Source organism: Labrus mixtus, chromosome 23 (assembly GCF_963584025.1).
Source record: "Labrus mixtus chromosome 23, fLabMix1.1, whole genome shotgun sequence".
NCBI lineage: Eukaryota > Metazoa > Chordata > Actinopteri > Labriformes > Labridae > Labrus > Labrus mixtus.
In genome coordinates, this window is record NC_083634.1 from 4,038,273 (window position 1) to 4,058,926 (window position 20,654).

The 20,654-nt window shown below is 43.6% G+C and overlaps 1 protein-coding gene across 6 annotated transcripts in view; it reads left to right on the plus strand.

The window, feature by feature from the left end:
• The window catches only part of nrxn2b (neurexin 2b), a 702,861-nt gene that overhangs the window by 648,084 nt on the left and 34,123 nt on the right, over positions 1 to 20,654 (plus strand). For 5 of the 6 annotated variants that reach the window (XM_061031595.1, XM_061031601.1, XM_061031597.1 and 2 more), the window contains 2 exons: positions 1,218 to 1,389; positions 18,922 to 19,011. In XM_061031595.1, the coding sequence (XP_060887578.1) occupies positions 1,218 to 1,389; positions 18,922 to 19,011 (262 nt within the window). The remainder of the gene's footprint in view (positions 1 to 1,217; positions 1,390 to 18,921; positions 19,012 to 20,654) is intronic. The other variant, XM_061031599.1, reaches the window with a different exon arrangement.

Genomic DNA, 20,654 nt, shown 5'->3' on the forward strand with positions numbered 1-20,654 from the left:
GCGCTGTCTGCGATGTTCTGTCTGTTTCTCTCCCCGGCAGACTGTAGCTCTGTAAATGACTTTGACCTTTCCTGGGACTGAGGACAGGAACCGCAGAGGGAGAGCAGAGAGAGATGGCGGGAGATGAGAGTAGAGTAGGCGGTTGACTGTAATAAACTCGAAGCAGTGGGCGGCTGTCAACACTAATAGATGGGAGAGGGAAGGGGGTCAGCGGGTTGATGAATACTAAAGGTGCCTGAGTCCTCAACAAGCACCCTGTTCTCTACCAGGCTGATGTGTGTGAGATCTGAGTCCTCGCACTGCAGGCAGCGAGGGCCCTTTTGGGGACTCTTGTGATGTATCGTTTTGCTTTTTGCCGTGGGGACACGGGAGCAACCTTATCTTGTTATCGAGTGCGTTAGCATAGAAGGTTATCTGGCTTTGATGACTGCAATATAAATGCCTTTCATCGCCTATTTGTTATGTTGCTCCAGTCGAATGCATTCAAACAGGCACTGAAATGATAAATGGCGTCTTTTATCAGGATCTCAGATATGTGATGCCCTCTGAGTGTGTGACGCCTACACACACTCAACTGGGTATCTTTGGTGTCAATGATCGAACAACACAGTACAAACACCATTCCATTCGATTTTGATTCTTGGGGTCATGATTCGATTCAGAATCTATTTTCGATTCAAAGCGATTCTGGATTTATGGATTCAAAGTCTATATTTAAGTTATCTACTCCAGTTATCTATGAGACTGGCTGAATTTCTTGCTGATCCATTTGGCATTTTAGCGCGTTAAAGAGCTAGCTTTAGCACTTAGCAGGGAGTGACTGATTAGCCTTTTTTTTTTCTTTTTTCTTTTTGGATGTCATGACACACGTCTGGAAATAGTTTCAACTCACTCCTAAGTGGTGACTTATTTTGACAACGTTGAGTTTGTTGAAAATAGGTCATGTCTGAGTTCTTCAATATGTGGTAGTTACTTTTGAAAAAGGATGTTTGGTTGGCGACACTGAGCCAGTGAAGGTGTCATCTTAGCGTCAGGCTGCTGGTAATGGAGAGTAGTTTTTAATACCATAGGCAGAAAGAACATTCTTGAGATGATAATTAAACATTTAGGGGTAATTTAAAGGTTAAATAATATCTTTGTGAAACTGTCCTTGAACTGTTCCTTCCTGTATTTCTGCGCACCTTTCTCACCGTGTTCTCCATCTTCCGTGTCCGTAGGAACGGGGAAAGATCGGCGTGATCTTCAACGTGGGAACGGACGACATCATCATCGAGGAGAGCGCGGTGATGGTGAGCGACGGCAAGTACCATGTGGTGCGATTCACACGCAGTGGTGGGAACGCCACTCTACAGGTGGACAACCAGCCGGTCATCGAACGCTTCCCATCAGGTAAGGAAAGAGTTCCCCCGAAAACGTGGGAGCTGACAAAGTGGAGCTTTTAATGTTACATCTGAACCTTGAAAGTATTGAAATCTTTAAAAATGTGGGAAACAAAATGGAGAAAGAAAGACAGAGCTCTGCCAAATAAATGTTTTTAACCGATTCAGCTTTCCATGTTCCACAGAAAGGGATGTTTAAAGAACATTCTGTGAGGACGCTGCTTTATTTATCATGACATTCATATTTAGAGTGTGCCTGCATTATTCTTCATTGATTCAAGTTCTGGTCTAAAAGGCAAGGAAGAGCCAAACAGCCTTCCTGAGGCGAGCAATCTTCCCTTCTAAGAGCGTGCAGCTCTGCAGTTAGTCTAGTGTAGTGGCTCATGGCGCTGTGAAAGCAGACGGTGAATCAAGGCCAACAAAAGATGAGTATGCTAGTCAGGTAATGTTGGCGATCATGGGAATCTGGGGGGAGGGGGGGGCACTTCACATTGGGATAGCATGTTGAGGTGTTTGTAAGTCATGCCTTCGCTCCAAGATGTAACATAATTACACATACCGGCTGAGTCACTGCTGGGAGTGTGCTAATTCCCCCGCTCGTTGTTTAACTCTAAGCATGATATTCTATTTTGGCATGAATTATGAAGCTATTTTAGGGTCGGGAAGAAGCTCCCACTTTCTTTCTTTCTCTCTCCATTGTGTTTCCCCTTTGTTCATGGTTGTTCAAAGGGAAGACATTCAGTGAAACCCGTGATGAGTTTTTGGAAAACACCGGGCTAATTTACTCCTAAATGTTGGATTTGATTCTTTTCGACCTGTTCAAACTCCATCTCCCGTTGAAGTCAATGCGTCATCACCATTGTTGTAAAAAGCGCCGTCTATTGTTTCAAACAGTGGGGGGGAGAGTGCTGCTAATGTGGCCCTGATATTTACCCTGGTTGACATATGGAGCAATGGGTCCGTGACATTCTCTGTCACAGCAGTGATCCCGTATTCTGAGGCTTTGTTTTGGCATTGAGGGACGCGTACTCTCTCGATCATCCGTCAGCACAGTGAGGCCTGGACTGAGGCGCATGCATCAACGCCAAGGGAGAGGAAGCACCCTGTGACAGTTCACTCTTTTCAGTTGTTATTATGATGGAAATGCAGCCCTTTTCAGAGCACCAAAGAGGAGCCTTCATCTAACAATAGCTCTAACCGCTCGCAAAATAACAACAGAGCAGCCTGTTAACATTGGCAAGCGAGTGTCATCATCCAAAATCTGTTTGTTTCATCAACAAACATGAATGCACGGCCCATATTGGATTCTTTTTCTTCTGCCTTCTCTTCCTCCCTGCCGCTGTTGTTGTCAAACCGTTCTTTCCTTTTCCTCTGCTGATCAAGAATTTAAGACTTTTAGTTTGTTGTTGTTTGTTGGTTTTGTTGATGAGTTTTGTGTCGGTGTGCCCAGGGCTGGAGCCCATCTGATGTTTAAGGAGGTTATGAGGACTGAGGAGAGGAAATGGATGAAGAAGAAAGGAGAGATGGGGGGTGGGGAGGGGGTGTTACGTGGTCGGTGTACGAAGAAGCTTTGATTCATTTATGTGAGCTAGATGCACTCAAACTATTTTTGGGCGCCCCGCTTTGAAGGCTCCGGCACCCGCTTTGAAGGTTCCAGTCATCATAGTCTGGCGGGGCGGCGTCCTGGGGAAACAGAGATGTTACACATTAGGAAAAGCAAAACCTCGGGTGATGTCGAGGCACAAAAGGGCGGAGGAATACATGGGGGAAGGAGTCAGGGAGGTATGGGTGGGGGGGCTTTAGAGATGGCAACTTGCTTACAGCGACTGGAGGTGTAGTAAAAATAAATTGGGAAGCTCTTTTCTTGTAGCAGGCTTTAGGAACATTTCTAGAAAATTTCAAGCAGGCTGATATCTCCCTGAGTAGCTGAGCTCACGCAACATGAGACTATCCCTGTTGGAGAGGGGGTTAGGGGCTCAGGAGGCAGGACATGATGTAGAAAGAACAATGTTGAAATTGCAGATGACGCAGCAGAGTCCAGCGCTATGATGGAACATTTTGTCTTCATAACAATGCTAACATGTAGTTTGACATTTTTCTAAAAGACTGGAGGACAGAAAAAATAATGAAACCGATAAATTGCATGCACAGAAATTTAACATCGGCTCACCTCAACTCAACTTAGGGAATTTTACCAGGGTGCTGGCTGCAAAAAAATCTGGGTAAAGTTGGGATGAGAAATTGGCTGTTTTCCGGTGTACATGTAGCTCACCTGGAAAATTTCCAGACATTTTCAGGAGTTTGTGCATGTGAAAAAATATAGCTGGTTTTACACATGCACCAGGGTTGGAAATTCACCCGCAAACATAACAGAGTGCTTTGTGACAACACCAACGTTATATTATTGCATTATAGCATTCTCCTGCTTGTTCGGCTCTGACTTTATGAGAAGACAGTCGTTCATAAGGTCCACAGGGCTCCGCCTCCTCCTCGTGTCAGTGTTTACAATGACAGGCTATCTGCCGAAATGGCTGGACTCGGTGTCTCTTTAGCCAAGCGCAGCCGGGATTAGCATACTTTTCCATCACAGCAGTAAATTGTCTCTGTCAGAATAGGGAGGGGGAGTCTGCTAGGGGGCCTGTAGTCTAAAGGTGAAAAATGTGGCTGTTTCATTCACACATGCAGCTCACATGGAAAATTTCAGGATATTTTCAGGAGTTTTCTGTTTAGCTATTTTCGCAGTCACACATGCACTCCTGAAATTGGGAACATTGGGAGGGAAATTGTCCCTCACAGCATGAAGTTTTCCCTGTCAGTCAAAGGAGAGGGGTAGGATAGGGGGGGAAATACTAGGGGGCTGGCAGGAAAAAGTCTGGGTGAAGAATTCAGCTGTTTGCATTCACACATGCAGCTCGCCCATAAAATGTACTGTATGTGTGAAAGCACTGTAAGTGAAAACAGCTCATGGTTAAGAATGAATATGTAGAAATCTTAAGATTCTCTTAAAGGGACAAAGTACTTTGTACAACAGCACGATCAGACCTACTTTGTTTTCTTGATGCAGATATTCTGCAGCGTCCTTGCCAATCTGTCCCGAAGGACAACCGTATCTAAAAAGTGTTTCAGATTTGGAAGAAACAGTTGTTGGAAAAGTTAAAAGATACCTCCAGTAAAAGCGATCGGTACGATGTTACAGGTGCTAAATTTGCCTTGTTCCTCTGACACAACAAAGCTTCCTGTGAAGTCTCCTCCCTACAGGGACTGTTGTGACCCACATCAGGCGGTCTCTCCACGATGCTGCTCTCCTCTGCTGCTTAGAGTATACAGAGTTACATGTGCCATTAATCATTTGTACACCATGGCCTAAGAAATGTAAAAGTTCCCAGAAAGCTGACAATGGAGATGAAACAGAATGTAGATCTGTCCCCTTGCATATAAGACAGACATTTCATTTTTTTTTTTAAATCTTTCTGGCATGTTTTTACGCACACTATAATCAGCGCCAACATGTTTGTTTGATTCAGAAGTGTTTGCTCTGCTTTCCGCGCGAGGCCTCGGACACAGCCTGGGACTTGCCAGCAGCTGGCTCACAAAGAGATGGGCACATTGTAAGGTGATGATTTGGAGAGACAGGATGTTGACAGAAAACATAGTCGTCACGGGTCATGCACACTCGACGGCGAGGCAACACATCTCCTGATGCCCCACGATGTGATGTTTGCAGTCCTCGGGGAGTGTGCGTCTGTGTGTCTGTGTGTGTTGTGCTCTGATTCTATGTTGCAGCAGTGCATGTCTCTAATCCCCGTGCATGACATGGTGCATCTTGTGTGTGTCATTTCTTTTTTTTTTGTCATGTTTTTATTTGACGGACGCGGAGCAGACAAAAAGTGTCAAGAGGAGCACCGGCCCGGCTAATCCAGAGTGTCAGGTGTCCCCGGTGGCTCCTGCAGCAACAGTTAATGGCCCGCCTCACCTCCCACATTCCCAAAATGGCAGATTGGCTCGATAAAAAAAACATGCCAGTGTCCCACTGAGCAGCACAACCTGGCCACGGATAAACAGGCAGATGTTAGCAGCAGTGCCATACGGACTGTAATAGTACCATTTCACACCCTAGTCCCTTTATTTACTGGTCATCTGCTGTGGGAGAGGTCAGCAGAGGCAGCAGATATGATCCGGCTAATTGTCAGGCTTCAACGGTTTCTTTGTAAAAAAAAATAAAAAAAGAACTTCTAAATTCACTTCTGATTAGCAAATAGGTTTGATTTCTTTTTCGCTAACAATGAGCTGCCAGGACATCAGGGCCTCAAAAACACAGCTCTTACAGGACCCAAAGCTTCTTCTTCGCAAAGGGAAGTTTTGTCATAGTTTTCTTATGATGTGCTTCAATGAAACGTTTGCACTCTAAGACTATGACGACTGACCTCGGTTGGGATAATCCTCTCTGACTCATGAAGCTATCGAATCCTAACAGACAACCCCCAAAGAAAAGCACCCCCTGTGTTGCCTCAGGGTTTTTAGGCTTCTACGTCATATCGTATTGCTTAACCTCGGAAATATTTAATAAAGCAAGAAATTACACATTCTCTCTTCCTTTAAATAAAAAAGTTTAGTTCATGAAGAATAAGAGCACGAATGCTCTGTTGAATTAAAGCTACAGCCTTACTTGATCTGGCAGCCTTCGATGGCTAATTTGACCTGATTTAAAGCGAACTGTCAAAAGATATCTTGCCCTGTAATTGATGTTACGAAGCCACTTTACTTTAGCATTAACCATTATTTTCACATCACCACACATTTTGATCAAGGTAGCTAGCTACAGCTTAGCTTAGAGCATACCGTTTCTTGTTGTCCCGGTCGTAAAGTTAATATAATAACAGAGCATTTACACAGACAGTATCTGCACATTTTCCTCCAATCATTTTCATTTGAAGTGCATATATTCATAAGAGTTCATCAATCAATATTGTATAGTTCTTTGTTATTATTTGTCTCCATGCCATGCTGCTCGACCTTGTCACTCTCTGATATTGTAGTTCTGTCCCACTAGAGCTGTGGTTCTATAACCTTTTTTTTTTCTGTCATGAAATCTCTTGTAAGGGTAAATGTGAGTCAGTTCCCACCTTTCTTGTCCCCCTCCCACTGTTTGAGAACCACTACTCTAGAGGGAAGTCAGAATTAGTGAGTCAGGTCCCCCACTTTCATGTTTCCGCGTCCCTCCTTTGGGTAGTGCCCTACAGTTTGAGAACCACTGCTCTAGATGGAAGTCAGAATTAGCGAGCGTGTAAATTAAAGGGATATTTTTGTGCGTTAGGTGAAATAAAAGTTTTAATTACAACAAAATATCCCTTTAATTTACCCCTTTATAAACCCAAAATAGACTAAAAGTCCCAAACGAACAAAATATACATTATGAGCGTGTGTGTGTGTGTGTGTGTGTGTGTGTGTGTGTGTGTGTGTGTGTGTGTGTGTGTGTGTGTGTAACTGTTTCTGTTTGTGGCTGATTCCACAGTGCGTGTTTTATGTAAAGTCCCTCCTGTGGGAATAAACACATCATGTGTGTTTGTTGATAAACCTTTGATCTGGAATATCTGCACATGTGAGTGTGTGTGGACGTTTCTCTCTCTCTCTCCGTTGTCTCGCTCACCTCCTCCTCCTCCATCATCATCATCTTCTCTCCGGTTCAATTCACCACACATTAAGTCTTTTTGTGATGATAGTAATCTACCACACTATGTTATGACATTACGGTAAGAAGGGAGCTTCTGGAAGAATCCATCCATTTCCTGCAGGGTTTACGCCACACTTGGCATTTGGACTTCATCGCGGCGCCCCCCCTTGAGCTTTTGGATAATCATTACACTTTTTACAACAGCGGTTATATTGTCACCACGGCCGCGTATTTGGCTGTGATTACCATACTTTGCTGCCTCATAACTGTGTCATTATGACCAACGAGAGCGCACGGTGCTCCTCCATCATCCTCGTCCTCCAACGCTCGCTCGCTTCTTTCTCTCTCTCTTAACACTATTTACAGGCCGTAGATCTGCTATAAAGCTGTCATTCTGCTTTACTTTCTCCGACTGTGGAGAAGAATTAGACGGAGTAAAGTGGTGACGGGTGGGGTGGAGTAACGCATGGATGGAGAGGTTGACTGCAGGGTGAGATAGAAGAGAGGGAAAGCAATAGTGCTCCACTGCAAAGTGCTCGGGATGCTCAGCTGAGAAATGATGGAGTGACAGAGATGGGGGGGGGGATGAAGAGAGAGACGGGGGGGGGGAGAATAAAAGAGGAGGGTGAATCCAGTATGCACGCTGGAAGCTAGCTGCTGTCAGTGCGATGATGGATGAGGCTTTGCATGTTACTGAATAATAAGCACTTCACAAATTGGATTGCATCACAGCCGGGAAGATTACACATAGCCGGGAAAATTACGATGCAGCACGTGCAGACACACACACACACACACACACACACACACACACACACACACATTGTAGCATTGTGCAGCCGCCAGGAATAATTTCATGATAAACATTACTTGCCACTCGCTAACAAAATTACCGATGCTACTTGAATTGCACTCAAACACGACGCGAGCGAGTAGACCAACACACCACTTAACACACGTCATAAATCAAGGACGAGAAAAAATAAGATGGAGAAAAGTACAAAGAGAGTGCTTTTGTCGTCGGCGGGCTCATTCTGCGAGGCGTATAGGGGGATCTGTTCAGCGTGAAGGCTGACCATTAGAGAGAGGAGAAGAAAAAAAAAAAAAAGGGAGACAGAGGAGAGACACTCTTTGTGCCGGCGAGGTCATCTCCAGCTCTTCCCACTGAGCTGTTAAGATGTTCTTACTCGTTGGATAAATGGTCGCAGAAAAAGGGGGTCAGCAAAGCTCTCTGGGCTGCACTCCTTTCCTTCCTCCTTCCCTGTCTAATCATCCTCCTTTATGTCTCCATCGTTTCCCGATATCCATCTTTGTCTTTTGCGACCTCCACACTTAAGAGGGAAAAGAAAGCCAAGCGTGAATAAGCGCAGGAGATAGAAAGACACAAAGTGAGGAGGGGGGGGGGAGAGGTTGAGGCAGCCAAGAAGTTTTGCTTCCAATGTTCCCTTTGGCAAAAAAAACAAAAACAATGAGAGCACTCAGATAAAATGGTGAAAGTAGGGGAGAGCAGCAGGGTTTGGGGTGAGAGGGGGGGGGGGCACTCTCTACAGGAAAACACAGTCAGAAAAAGAGTTGGAGGCGTGCGGACTTAAGCTGAGCGTCGGCTAGATTTCACTTCACTAACTCAGACCTCCAGGCGAGGGGGTATCAAAGCAGTCCTGTGTGACTTAATGATCCGCCGAGCAGAAGAGGAGTGTGCAGGGTGAAACGCAGGACACAGTGTGGCCTTGTGTCAGGAGTTTCCAGGAAGCCATCTTTACTCTCTTATTGTTCTGAAGGAGCTTCTCTGTCTTTGATGATCTAGCTGTGCTTCATGTGCTTTTTACTGAACTGCTGCAGCAGTAGTGATAGTGTGGTGAAGACAGCTATCACTGCAAATATTCAAGTGCTGTAAAAATCTGTACTATAAGTCGTCTTGGTGTCTAAGATGTGTTACGGTACAATACATTCACTCTTTGTGAAAAAGTGTTGTAGCCTAGTTTCAAAAGTGAAGCCATTGTGGAAGTGCCTTGAACCTGCACTCTGTCTAATATCCAGCAGGAGGCAACTGTACTGGTTGCAAAATACATCTGATGATATGAAAGGGTCGGTTATTCATTTAATTTGCTCAGTGAACATTTTTTAACAAGTTCTGTATCTTTAGTTTTGAGTTTCCTGCAAAAAAGTTTAAGTCCATTTTGTAGATGATGGACCGTAAAGTAGACCCTGCCTTTTTATCTACACCCTAAACAGAGTGTGGCAACCTGTGATTGACAGGTCACTACCATGGCAACCATAAAACTAGAAAAGAGGCATACCATAGCAAGGCCTACATCTGCCATTTTTTTACAGATTTAAACAGTCATCAAAAAAACGAAATGGGTGACATGACTGTGTCTATGTCCACATATTGTATTTTATTTTTGCATTGTTTTCTGGTTATGAACCGCTAATCTTAAAAACTGCTTCTGCTCGATCAATCTGATGAGATGCTGACTTTTGTCAAAGTTTGGAATTTTAACTCTACTCATTTTCTTTTCTCGTATTCGAGAAAGTGCGGCAAAAAAAGTAAGACAGTTAATTGAGGGCATGCAGCGGCTCCGTCACTTGACGCCTGTGACAGCTGACAGCTAGCTCTCTGCGGGTTCTTATTGGGCCTCTGCTGCTCTGTGACTCCCTCTGATTGGATCTTGCACAGTTGGAAGGTATCACCAATTATTGGCCTGTGGCTAACGCGACGATGGAGAGAGGGAGAACAGAGGAACTGTGAAAGAAGAAGTCAGGATGGGGAGAGGTTAGAGGGGCAGCTAAGTAGTGCTGAGCAGGAGGGGGAAAAGATTGCTTTAGGTAATTAGAGAAGTGACAACTTTGATTTCTACATGAGTGTGTGTTGAGGGTCGTGGGGGGGGGGTTCTGTGGCTCACTCTGGCAGCCAAGCGTGCACAAATCCACTGTGGCTGAGATGAAAGGTAGCGAGCATGCTGCTGATAACGAGAGGAGAGAGAGCAGAAGAAATGAATACGAGCACCTTCTAGGATTGTTGAAGAGCTGCATTAGATTAAAAAAAGAAAGAGAGAAAGTTGAGAGAGTGAGATCGCTTCTGTTCCAAATGTTCTCCAACACGAGATGTGGGCGGGGCATTTACAGGGAACAAAGGCGTGCGGTGGGAAGGTAAATCATGAAGAAACACAACATGCCCACCATTCTTCTTTTTTTTAACTGTAAGGGGGAGAGATACTTTTCAGGGCACTACAATTATTTTTAACTTCTTTCCAAGTTTTCCAAAGTCATGTATTCATTCATGATTTGTTAGCATCCTAAGTTGTGTTAGGGTCGAAGAAAAGTGTTCAGTTTCTTTCTCTTGCATAGTTTTTAAAAAAAAAAACCTTGAACAGGTTTTTAAAGAGGTGTGTGCACATCGGACTATCTCATGAAGTCGGTGAGTAGGACGACAAACTATCACTTGAAAAGAAAAAAAAATCCTGCACACCACTCTTGTTGAGTGTCACCAATTTATCAGAAAAAAATCACAACGTTTTGGTCCCTCTGAACCTTTGAGAAGTTTGGTCCTTGAACAGGTGAAAAGAGGAGATCTTTCAATGTAACTTTTATTGAATAGAAGTTTGACAAGAAAGGTTCAGCTTTTCTTGAGGGTTTTTGGTTGTAGTACTCTTGATTGCCACAAGAGGCTGAAGTGCACAGCTACGGTTTAGGATTGATTTATTGAAAGCATCTTTTTTAGGGACTTGAAAGCCGAGGCAAGTTTCATTTCAACGCACCGTTCTTGCAAAGAGTTCAAAGCAGAACATAGCCTCTACCTTATAAGCCCCAATAAAAGTGACATGACATGGGGCACTGGTGGCTTAGTGGTTTAGTGACTTTGCTCCATGTGGTGAGGCTGTAGTCGGTCTGGTTCATGTCCGGCCTGTGGCTCTTTTCCAACATTTCATTCCCCACTCTCTCTCTCTCTCTCTCTCTCTCTCTCTCTCTCTGACTCTATCCACTGTCCCAAAAAAGAAGAGCCCAAAAATGTTATCTTTAAAAAAGTTGATATGTCATTCATCCAAATTGACACACAGATATATTAAATATTCAAATATAAAAAACAGAATGATGACTTTAGGAAGGAATAAGCAAACAGTAAATAGTGACGAAAGGGAGGGAAACTTAAAAAGATCGACTATAAGACGACTTCAGTAACCTAAAGGATTCAGTTTAAGTAGGTAAGAAGTGATTGAACTCAAACGAAGGCAGCAGTAAATCCAAATGTATGAAGCCCTGTTTTTAAACAGCTAACAGATGAAACAGAGAGCCTCAGGTTCACAGGTGACTTCTTCCATAACTGAGAAGTGTAGAAATTAAAGGCTGCCTCATGTTTTGCTCTGGCTCTGGGAACAGTGAGTCAACCTGTCTCCGAGGACCTGAGGGGGTCTGAATGCCTCATCACACACCAGCACGTCTTTATATGAAGTCTGGCCCAAGAGCATTTAGAGCTTTATAAACGAGGAGTACGATTTTAAAAACCGTTGCTTTGACTCACAGGAAGCCGGCTTAGAGATCTGAGGACTGGTGCAATGTGCTCTCAGCGCTCTGGACGAGCTGCAGCTGTCGGGTTGGATTTTTTTAAAGTCACACCTGTGAAAACACGGTTACAATAAGCGAGCCTGCTAACAATGAGAGCATGAAGAAGATGACGCCCTGTGCACTACACTGTCAGTCCTGTCAGAGCTCTATGTGCAGGTGATGACAGGAAACATCAGCGTGGCAGAAAATGAGGGCGGAAATACTTTTTATTCAGTCTTGATTTGTAGATTTTTGTAGTGTTATGAAGTCAATGTAAGCACTGATTTCTAACTTTTCTTCTGCTGTGGAAAGACATTTGATTTCCCCACCTGTTCTAAAAATCATAAACACAAGACAGGAAACCCTTTGGATTCGACTTCTAAGTGGATATTATCCCCTCTTGGGGGTTCCCATACTTTTTATCGCACTGGAAGATTTATCACTTGTGTTAAGGAAATTAGACATTTTCCGACTTGATGAGGAGTAGATTTGTCCAAATATGAATCCAGTAGCGCAGGGTTACAGTGCACAGGGCAGCGGTTCACTCTCCCCATCTGCTCCAACACACCCAGTGGATATGAGAGCAATCCATCTAAAGTTACCTAATAAAACACAGAATGAGGCTAGCCTGACAGAGAGAGGTTCCTGTGAGAGGAGAGAGAGAGCGAGCGATGGCCGCCAGCCAATCGTCTCCAGTGTAATCTCCATTCTTGTGGATGGATTTCTGATGTGGGTGTCCTGTACAAGGGCATCTGGCTGCCCGCAGAGCTACATGATATACAGCTGGCTCCTTCGGGAGAGTCTCTGCACACGCTCACATGTGCTCACGCCGACGTGCACATATGCGCCGACACAGAAGGAGACAGAGAGCGAGGGGCCGAACAGCGTGTGATTCATATGCTGGATTATGAGGATACTAGAATACAGACGCTCTACACGCGGAGCACGCCACACAGCTTCTCCTGCTCGTCCTCCACCTTGCTTTGTGTGTCCCTGCGGTGCCAGTTAGACCAGGCAGCGTGCCCTTGCCCCTGCCCCCCCTCGCCCCCCCCCCCAGCGCAGCAGCTGTGATACCTGCCCAGGACAGACCCCGTCATGGCTCTTCATCCAGTCGATGCTCCGGGCGCTGTACATCGGGGGGATAGACAGGCGTCTGGCAGACAGATAGGAGACAACGCCAATGTTTTCAGAGTGGACGTTCTGAGCCTCATGGGGGTCCAGAGCCGCAGGCGGGCTGGCTGGAAATACACACATGACCAGCCTCTGATGTTTACATACACACCGTCTGCTGGCTTGTGGCTCAAACCCTTTTTCAAAAAGCTAGTTTGATTTACTCATAACTAGATTACACAAGCTTTTTTGCTGTATGTGCAACAAGTAAACATTTTGCATATAAGAGAATTCCAGATGTCGTAAATAATGAAGTGTCTGCATCCGTTCATCTGAAAGACCAAACCTTAAGCTGAGGTCAGACCAATGACGAGCAGCCTCAAGATGAACGTTATCAATCAATCCACCAGTTAATAACAAATGTTATCTCAAGACACTTTACAAAAGCAGGTGCATGACCTTTATTACAAAGACCCAACATGAATCCATCATGAGCACTGAGTAACATTTAGGTAAGTTACAGTGGCAAGAAAAAAATCGTCCTTTTAAGAGGCAGACGCCTTGGGCAAAACCAGACTCATGTAGAACAGCCGTCTTCTGAAACTTGCAAAACGGGCTTGAAAAATGGGATTGAGGAAGAAGGATAGGGGGGTGGGTGGGGTCCATAGCAGCTGGCCGGCTCCACCAAGTTCAGAGGAACCTATGAAACAAGAGAGCTAAGGAGCTAGAATCCAAAATTAATAAACAACTTTCCTATCATATCCCTGAATCTCAAATGTAAATGTTACGCAGGAAGCTAAGCTAACGGTAGCTAACAAGTTACTTATTATGTGTTTTTTTAAACCACAATGTCGTCATGTCTCTCTAGATGTTCAGTATCCATTGTCTGTGTGCTTCCTCATCAATTGGGATGCTTTAAAATGATTGGAAGTTTGAGCCAAAGGCAACTAGACTGCTTGAAGATCTTGAAGAAGTTTCACCTCTCCTCCTCTCGCCTTTGGATCAAGCTTTGACTTTACCACGACGTGCATGACTGAGAACCTACATGGACATCTCTAAAATGAAAACACCGGCAATATGATAGTATTTAAATCTTTCCCCCCATATCCACTGTAACACTGCGTTCTGCCATGTTCTTCTGACGCTCATCTCAGACGTGATGTTTTGATCCTGACTCCGCCCCCTCTCTGGACTTGAGTTCAGGTTGGAGTTTGAGAGTAAAAAATGTTTCATTAAGGAAATATCTGTCTCAGCTGCTTAGCCACTATTTGATTTATTTGGTTTATTTTCCCCTTCTCTGTATATCAGATTTCCTTCAGCGTCAGGTCCGATAGCTTTGTTTCACCGCCTTTCACATCAAGCGAAGGGAATAGTCTCGGGAGCAGAGCGAGTGCGATAATGGCGGCGAGGGAGAAGACAAGGGCCCAGCTGTTTAATCTACCCCCCCCCCTCCCATTCTCATGCAGAGCAGGCTTCAGCTGGTGGGCGGGGGGAGTTTCAGAGGTTCACTCAGAATGACTTATTTCTCTTAGGATTGGAAAGTAAACAGATGCAAACAAACAAGAAGGACGCAGTGGAATTTAGATTTTCCGTCGTGTAGGTGACAAAATCCAGTCCAGCAAAGATTTGATTCTCTTCCTGTTGTTCTACAAATATTTTTGCTTGTCGTTTTTTCCCATTTTTCTCCTCCATGTCCGTCGTTTTGTTTTAATGAGATTTCTTTTCATCCTTTCTTCTTTGTTCTTTTGGTTGTTGATGAGGATGTCTTCACTCAGCGGTGTTTACCAGACACAGGATAACACACATTAGCATACTGTACACACACACACACACAGACACACACACACACAGACACACACACACACACAGACACACACACACACAGACACACACACACACACACACACACACACACACACACACACATCCCTCTCGGCATTTATTACTGTCCCCACTACACACTTAGTCAGATTATGTGCCTGTGCCACATTTAATCTCCTCGTAATACAGTCACTGGTACAGGGCAATTAATACGGATAGTAGGGCAAAATGGAGGGCAGGTTGACAAAACAAGAAGAGGGATTTCAGGGAGCGTGTGAGGTCGATTTATGAAGTAGAAAAAAAAAGATACAAATTAGAAGTAAAACAGTTTGAATGGGCAAAGAAGGAGGGAAGAAATACGAGAGGTTGTGGAGGATGGAAGAGGGGAAAGTGGGACATGAAGTGGAGGGAGGGACGAGGGTGCCAAAGTTAAGAGAAGAAATGATGGGGAAGGGGAGAGCTGGGATTCAGAGGGAGTGAAGGTGTGAGGAGAGAACGGGGCACAGAAAATGGACTTTGGCAGGAAGGTAAGAAAGAGGACAGAAAGAAGTAAGGATGAAGGATGGTTTGAGAATGAGGAGAGGACATGCAGAGAAGACGGAAGGGAGCAAGCAAGGAGGGAATGAATAAGTGAGTAAGTCGAGGAAAAGGGATTAGAAAAGAGTGATGAGAGGGGAAAAAAAGGAGGGAAGGCAGGAGGGGTGGAACTGTGTGAGAGGCTGCAGTGTCTAAGAGCTGCCACTAGAGGGACATCAATCAAGTTGCTTCTTATGACAATTATTCTGATGATAAAATGGAGCCCTCGCAGGATGAAGTCACTAGAAGTGGCTGCCTCGCGGTGATTAAAGGCGAGAAAGCAGGAAGAAGGAGGAGGTTTAGTCTGGATTTAGGGGACGAGAGAAGCAGCTGCAGCAGCAGGAGAAGATCACGCAGGATTGATTCACCTCACTAAGGACCGCAGCCTCCCACTATTCCTCTTTCACTGTGTCATTTCTCTCACCAGCCACCACACCCCTCACTCTTTATTTTCCCCCCCTCTCCTCTCTCTGTGCTAGCGACAGGATCTCTCCCTCCTTCCTTAATTTAGTGATTGCTGCAGAGTGCCTATGTCGCTTCTCTAAAATGGGGCCGTGTTTGTGTGTGTGTGTGTGTGTGTGTGTGTGTGTGTGAGGTGCGCTGTAATTGCTGCTCCGCCTCTCCAGGAGGCAGAGTAGCAATCTTCAGTGCAGTGGGAACACATGCATGTAATTGGTGCCGCTAACATGAAATGCTCTTAATTTAGAACAGTTTGCTGCTGCACCACAGACAGTTCCAAGTCGCTAGAAAAAAAGCAAAAAAAAAAAAATGCTGCACCTTTCTGACTTTTTTTCCCCAACCTCCTGCAGGGTTAATTGAGGAATTATTGTAGGCAATGAAAAGCATCATTACTGGCAATTATATATTATAGAAAGATCAAAACAACACACAATTTAACCGCCTTGTCTGTCGTTTCCTGCTGCTGTGAGTCAGCTCGCAGCACACACACAGAGAGCTACAGGTGTTGCATATGAATGACACTGACTCATGACGTACATTGGAACCACCTACTCCTCCATGCTCATCCTGCTATATGCTTCTCCATCCATCTATCTGCCAGCCATCATTTATTCCCTTCTGTCTTATATCTCTTCTTTCTGCTCTAACCATCTTCTTCTGATGTGATCCCCTTCTTTTACAATACTCAAATAAACATGTTTGCTTGTATACATTACGCACACGCATGCACTCCTGCTCAGCATGTGTGAGCCATTATTGCTCAGGCAGGCAGGCGTGGGTAGAGAGACCCCTGGGGAGGGGAAGTAGGTACTGCAGAGCTGAGAGGTGGTCTATTTTAGATCACTGCAGCAGCACGGAGAAGAGAGGGGGGGAGGCGAAATCAAAGTACACTAGTTAGGATGTACTTCAGAGCTCTCCTGCTTCCTTCAGTTTACAGATTCTGGATTCTCTGCGGGCGGTTTCATCAGCTTTTCCTCAGACTCTCTCGTGTATTTTTTTGATTGAGTTTTGCGTAGATTCGCTTTAGACAGCAGCTGTGATACTGGCTGTAATGGCTGCGATGTCATCAGACTACGTCGTCTGGATATGCTTCTTGCTACAAACTGTCCTGAAGCATCTCATAATGTTCATATTATTAATATTATCAGAAACTACTGTACTGTTGGTACATCCTTCTCTGCAGATTTAACCTGAATGCATTGACTGGAAAAATTACAAAATAGTAATTTAACCTCCCAAAAAACTCAAGTTTTGATAGTGTGGCGCTTCCTGGACTGATTATGTTTGTGTTTTTATAATAATAATTATAATAATAATACATTAGTGTTATTGTATTCTGTGAGTTATGAGTCAACCAGTACAAAAAAATAAAGACCCAAAACTATACAAAAATTAACCAGTTACGGAAGCAGTAGACCTGCATCTCAGTTGTTCTGCAGAGTAAAATGATTGTTTTTGTTAGGGATGGTTAAAAATATCGATTCATCAGAGCATTGCAATTATTATTTTCCCAATTCAATATCGTTTCAGGGAAATCCTGAGATCCATTTTTTTCTAGCTGTAATGACACCCCTCTCCACTAGGGGTGCTGCAAATTCATGTCAGGCACAAATGTGTACTTTAAAGAATAATGCATCGATAAAATACATTTTTGAGTCAGTCTGTTCTAAACCTATACAAACAATGCAGACATAATTACTTAACAAATATCAGAAGGTACTGTGATTAGTTATCTGGGTATTCCTGTCATCTGTATGTATTATTAAATCAATATCGAAGCATATTGATCAATATCCAATCGAACAGAATCGTGACCCAAAGAATTGAAATCGAATTGAATTGTTAGGTCGTGGACAATACCCAGCTCTAGTTTTTGTCAGTGGAGTCTGGTGGCTTCGAAGGCGGCGTTGTGATGGCAGTTTTGGATTAAAAAAAAGGGTATTATTCTTCAGAAGGTTTGTTTCTGGAGTGATCCTTTCTTTAACGTTGTCAAACACTTCCATGAGATACTGAACCTGTTGGAGGGAAAAAACAAACACTTTGAATCGATGTAATTTCTTTGAAACATTACAGTGCAGCTCGTATAGCTCTTATCTGGTGGCGGCCTGCTGGTTGAAATCTGAAACTTTCTCTAACCATAAGTCATTTAGACCCCGACATAATAAGGAGAAATGTAAAATAAAATGGATTTCCCTTTAAGTACACTTAAAACACTGTGTGTACATACCCTCAGAGTTGAATGAATCCCATTCTTTGTAGAAATTCCTCATGTGTACATGTCAGGAATTGGGTCATTTCCAGTGAATTATAGCATGTTCCTAATTCTTGAGGAACGCCCCCAGAAGTGTGTCCCCCCCTAAAGGATGCCTGGGGATTCCCTGACCTTGTTTTCTTTTGCCATTTTTGTACCAGTAATAGCGCTCTGACTTTTAGCCTATCATCTGTAAAGATTGCTTTTTGACATAGACAATGAGTCCTAATTAAGCCTTTGACTTTGCCGCCAACTTAGACCTCATCAAACCCCCAGCCCGGCCAACATCAGCCCTCATCTTCCCCCTAATTCGAGCCCCCCCGTCCCCATTGGCAGTGTTGGAGATGTTCGCGGCATGACCCCGAGGTTGATTAAAGTGAAGTGAGGGATAATAAGTTTGCACAGCGCCGATGAAACTTCTTTGACATGCTGATGAAGTGATGCTAATTGCCAAGTGCCACTGAGAAGTGCTCAATTAATGTGTGTGTGGGGGGGCGGGAGGGGGGGACGGAGAACCTGAGTGCTGCCAGTTTCACTTAATCCCTTTCACGACGGTTGAAGGAGGAGAGCAGGAGTGGAGTGATGACATGCTGTTGTCTGATTTGGGAGGTGGTGATTTTCTCATCATGAACTCTTTGTGTGCAACGGGAACAAAAAATGTCTTCCTTGAAACAACCATGAACTGTGTCTCGATGCTGTGTAATCTGAATGTCAATACAATGTTGTGTTTTAAGATGTTTTTCCCCTGTTTTATTAATTCACACTGTAGTTATTCTGCTGCCCACTGATTGCTGGTTATGTGTGTGATTAAGATAACCTCATTAGCATTTCTACAAACATGCTATATCTAAATAACTCATAAATCTGTTTAACTTCTACTGCATTAAAAAAAAAACACTTAAACTCAAGGTAACTCGACTGCTGTTAACATGTCTAACCAAACCAACCAGCCCCAAAACACATCAAGTTCTTCCTGTCCTAACTAAAGCTGAGTTAAAGTTCATAACTTGCTAAACATTTGCCATGTTGCCCTTCTAACTTCTAACTTTTTTTTTAACTTCCAGATCTTTTTTGTAACCTCTCCTAATTTGTCTTTTCCAAATTTCTTAAAGGGAACTTTGATAATGAGCGCCTGGCTATTGCTAGACAAAGAATCCCATACCGACTCGGTCGGGTAGTTGACGAGTGGCTACTCGACAAAGGTAATAAAATCCCTTTAACTCCACTAATGATCTAACCGTCTAACGTACCTTTTAACCACCACTCTGGAAGAGGTGCAGTGCCACTCAACAAGGGTGAATGTGATTTGGCTCTTTCAACAAAACTGTAAGTCCCCCTAAAAAATCCAACAACAATCACCACCAATCACGACTCTGTGTCCGAACACCGACCTGGAAATCTGGACTTTTGTATTCATTCATAAATCTGCCTGAATTTGAAACCCAAGTTAATTTATTGGCAAAAAAATCCAATCTGTTTATTTGGCAGAACAAGATTTATCTGTCAAGGGGACCATATCCAAAGCACCTGAAACTGGGGCTGCATCTCTTCAGAGGAATAACCCCCAAATAACCCGACATAACCCCCTAATAACCTGACCACATGAAAATGGCCTACTGCTTCTTTCCTGTGTCTTTTGTTGGCTGAATGTTAATTTGCACTGACCATATTTAATCATCCATGAGAACAACAACAAAAAGTGTCACTGAATTTGAAGGAAACGATTCACCCATGACACTCACTAAAAGTTAAAGGGACTGTTGAAGCTTTTATTTTTTATGTAGAAATCAGTCTGCATTCAGGGTGCGATTCTCCGCCCAATTTAAGGCTCGGCTAGTGTTGAATGTGGTCCCATGAAAGTGATGATCCTTTAACCCTTTGAGTGCCAAATGTCCCAAACTCTGTCTTTGTCTTGTGCCGTGCGTTTGTGCTGCTGAAGGTGGTTGATTCTTAAAAAAAGGGAGAAATTAAATAAATTAGAATGACATTTTAATAGAGCTAATTATTGTTTCTTCTATTGCAGACTCATGCAATTAGATGCTCATTTGTGAAGTCTGGTAGTTTTAATAAGATGTCAACAAAAGCAGTATAGGAAAGTTTTTTTTTTTTTTTTTAATGGATTCTATTGGTGTAGCTTATTCCAATGTCAAAAGTTCTAGGAATTAGAAGTAACATTTGAGACATTTTTTTGCAATTTGCTAAAGAGACATGTGTTGAGATTATGACAACTAAAACGTTTCAAGCATCGGCTCATTAGCGTCGGTGGTCTCCTTGGAGACAGCACTGTGTGCGATAACACATGGAAGGATGAATTAAGAAGATAAAATATGTTGCCGCGAGCAAAATGAAGAATTCATGCGACACACAAACCGGATAAATGAAGGGCATGCATATTTATTTCATGGAAACAAAATAATCCTGGCATTCATCTCCACTTCCTGTGAACCGAGATCTCTGCTTGGAGCCGAGGAGAGTGGCCGGGACACAAATCAGAAGACTTGGGAGATGAAAGTCGAATGAAAAAGTGGATCAATAAAAAATGACTTACCCACTTATAAAATGACTTGTGCATGCTATGAAACTCTGCAGAGAATGAGCTTGAAACTGTATTATTCTCTTTATTCTATAGTTATAAATGAGCATGCATGGAATCATTCAGACGACAGCAGAGGGAGAAAAGTAGGAAGACGAAACAAACAAGTAGTCCCCGTCAAACCTCAAATGGGGGCTTTGATAAGAAAGATTTGCAAGCTTGCTTTTTGTTAATTTCATTGGAAATGTTTAAGACATTTGTACTCATTTCAAAGAGTCTGCAGAGCATTTCTAAGATACGTTTAGGACACAT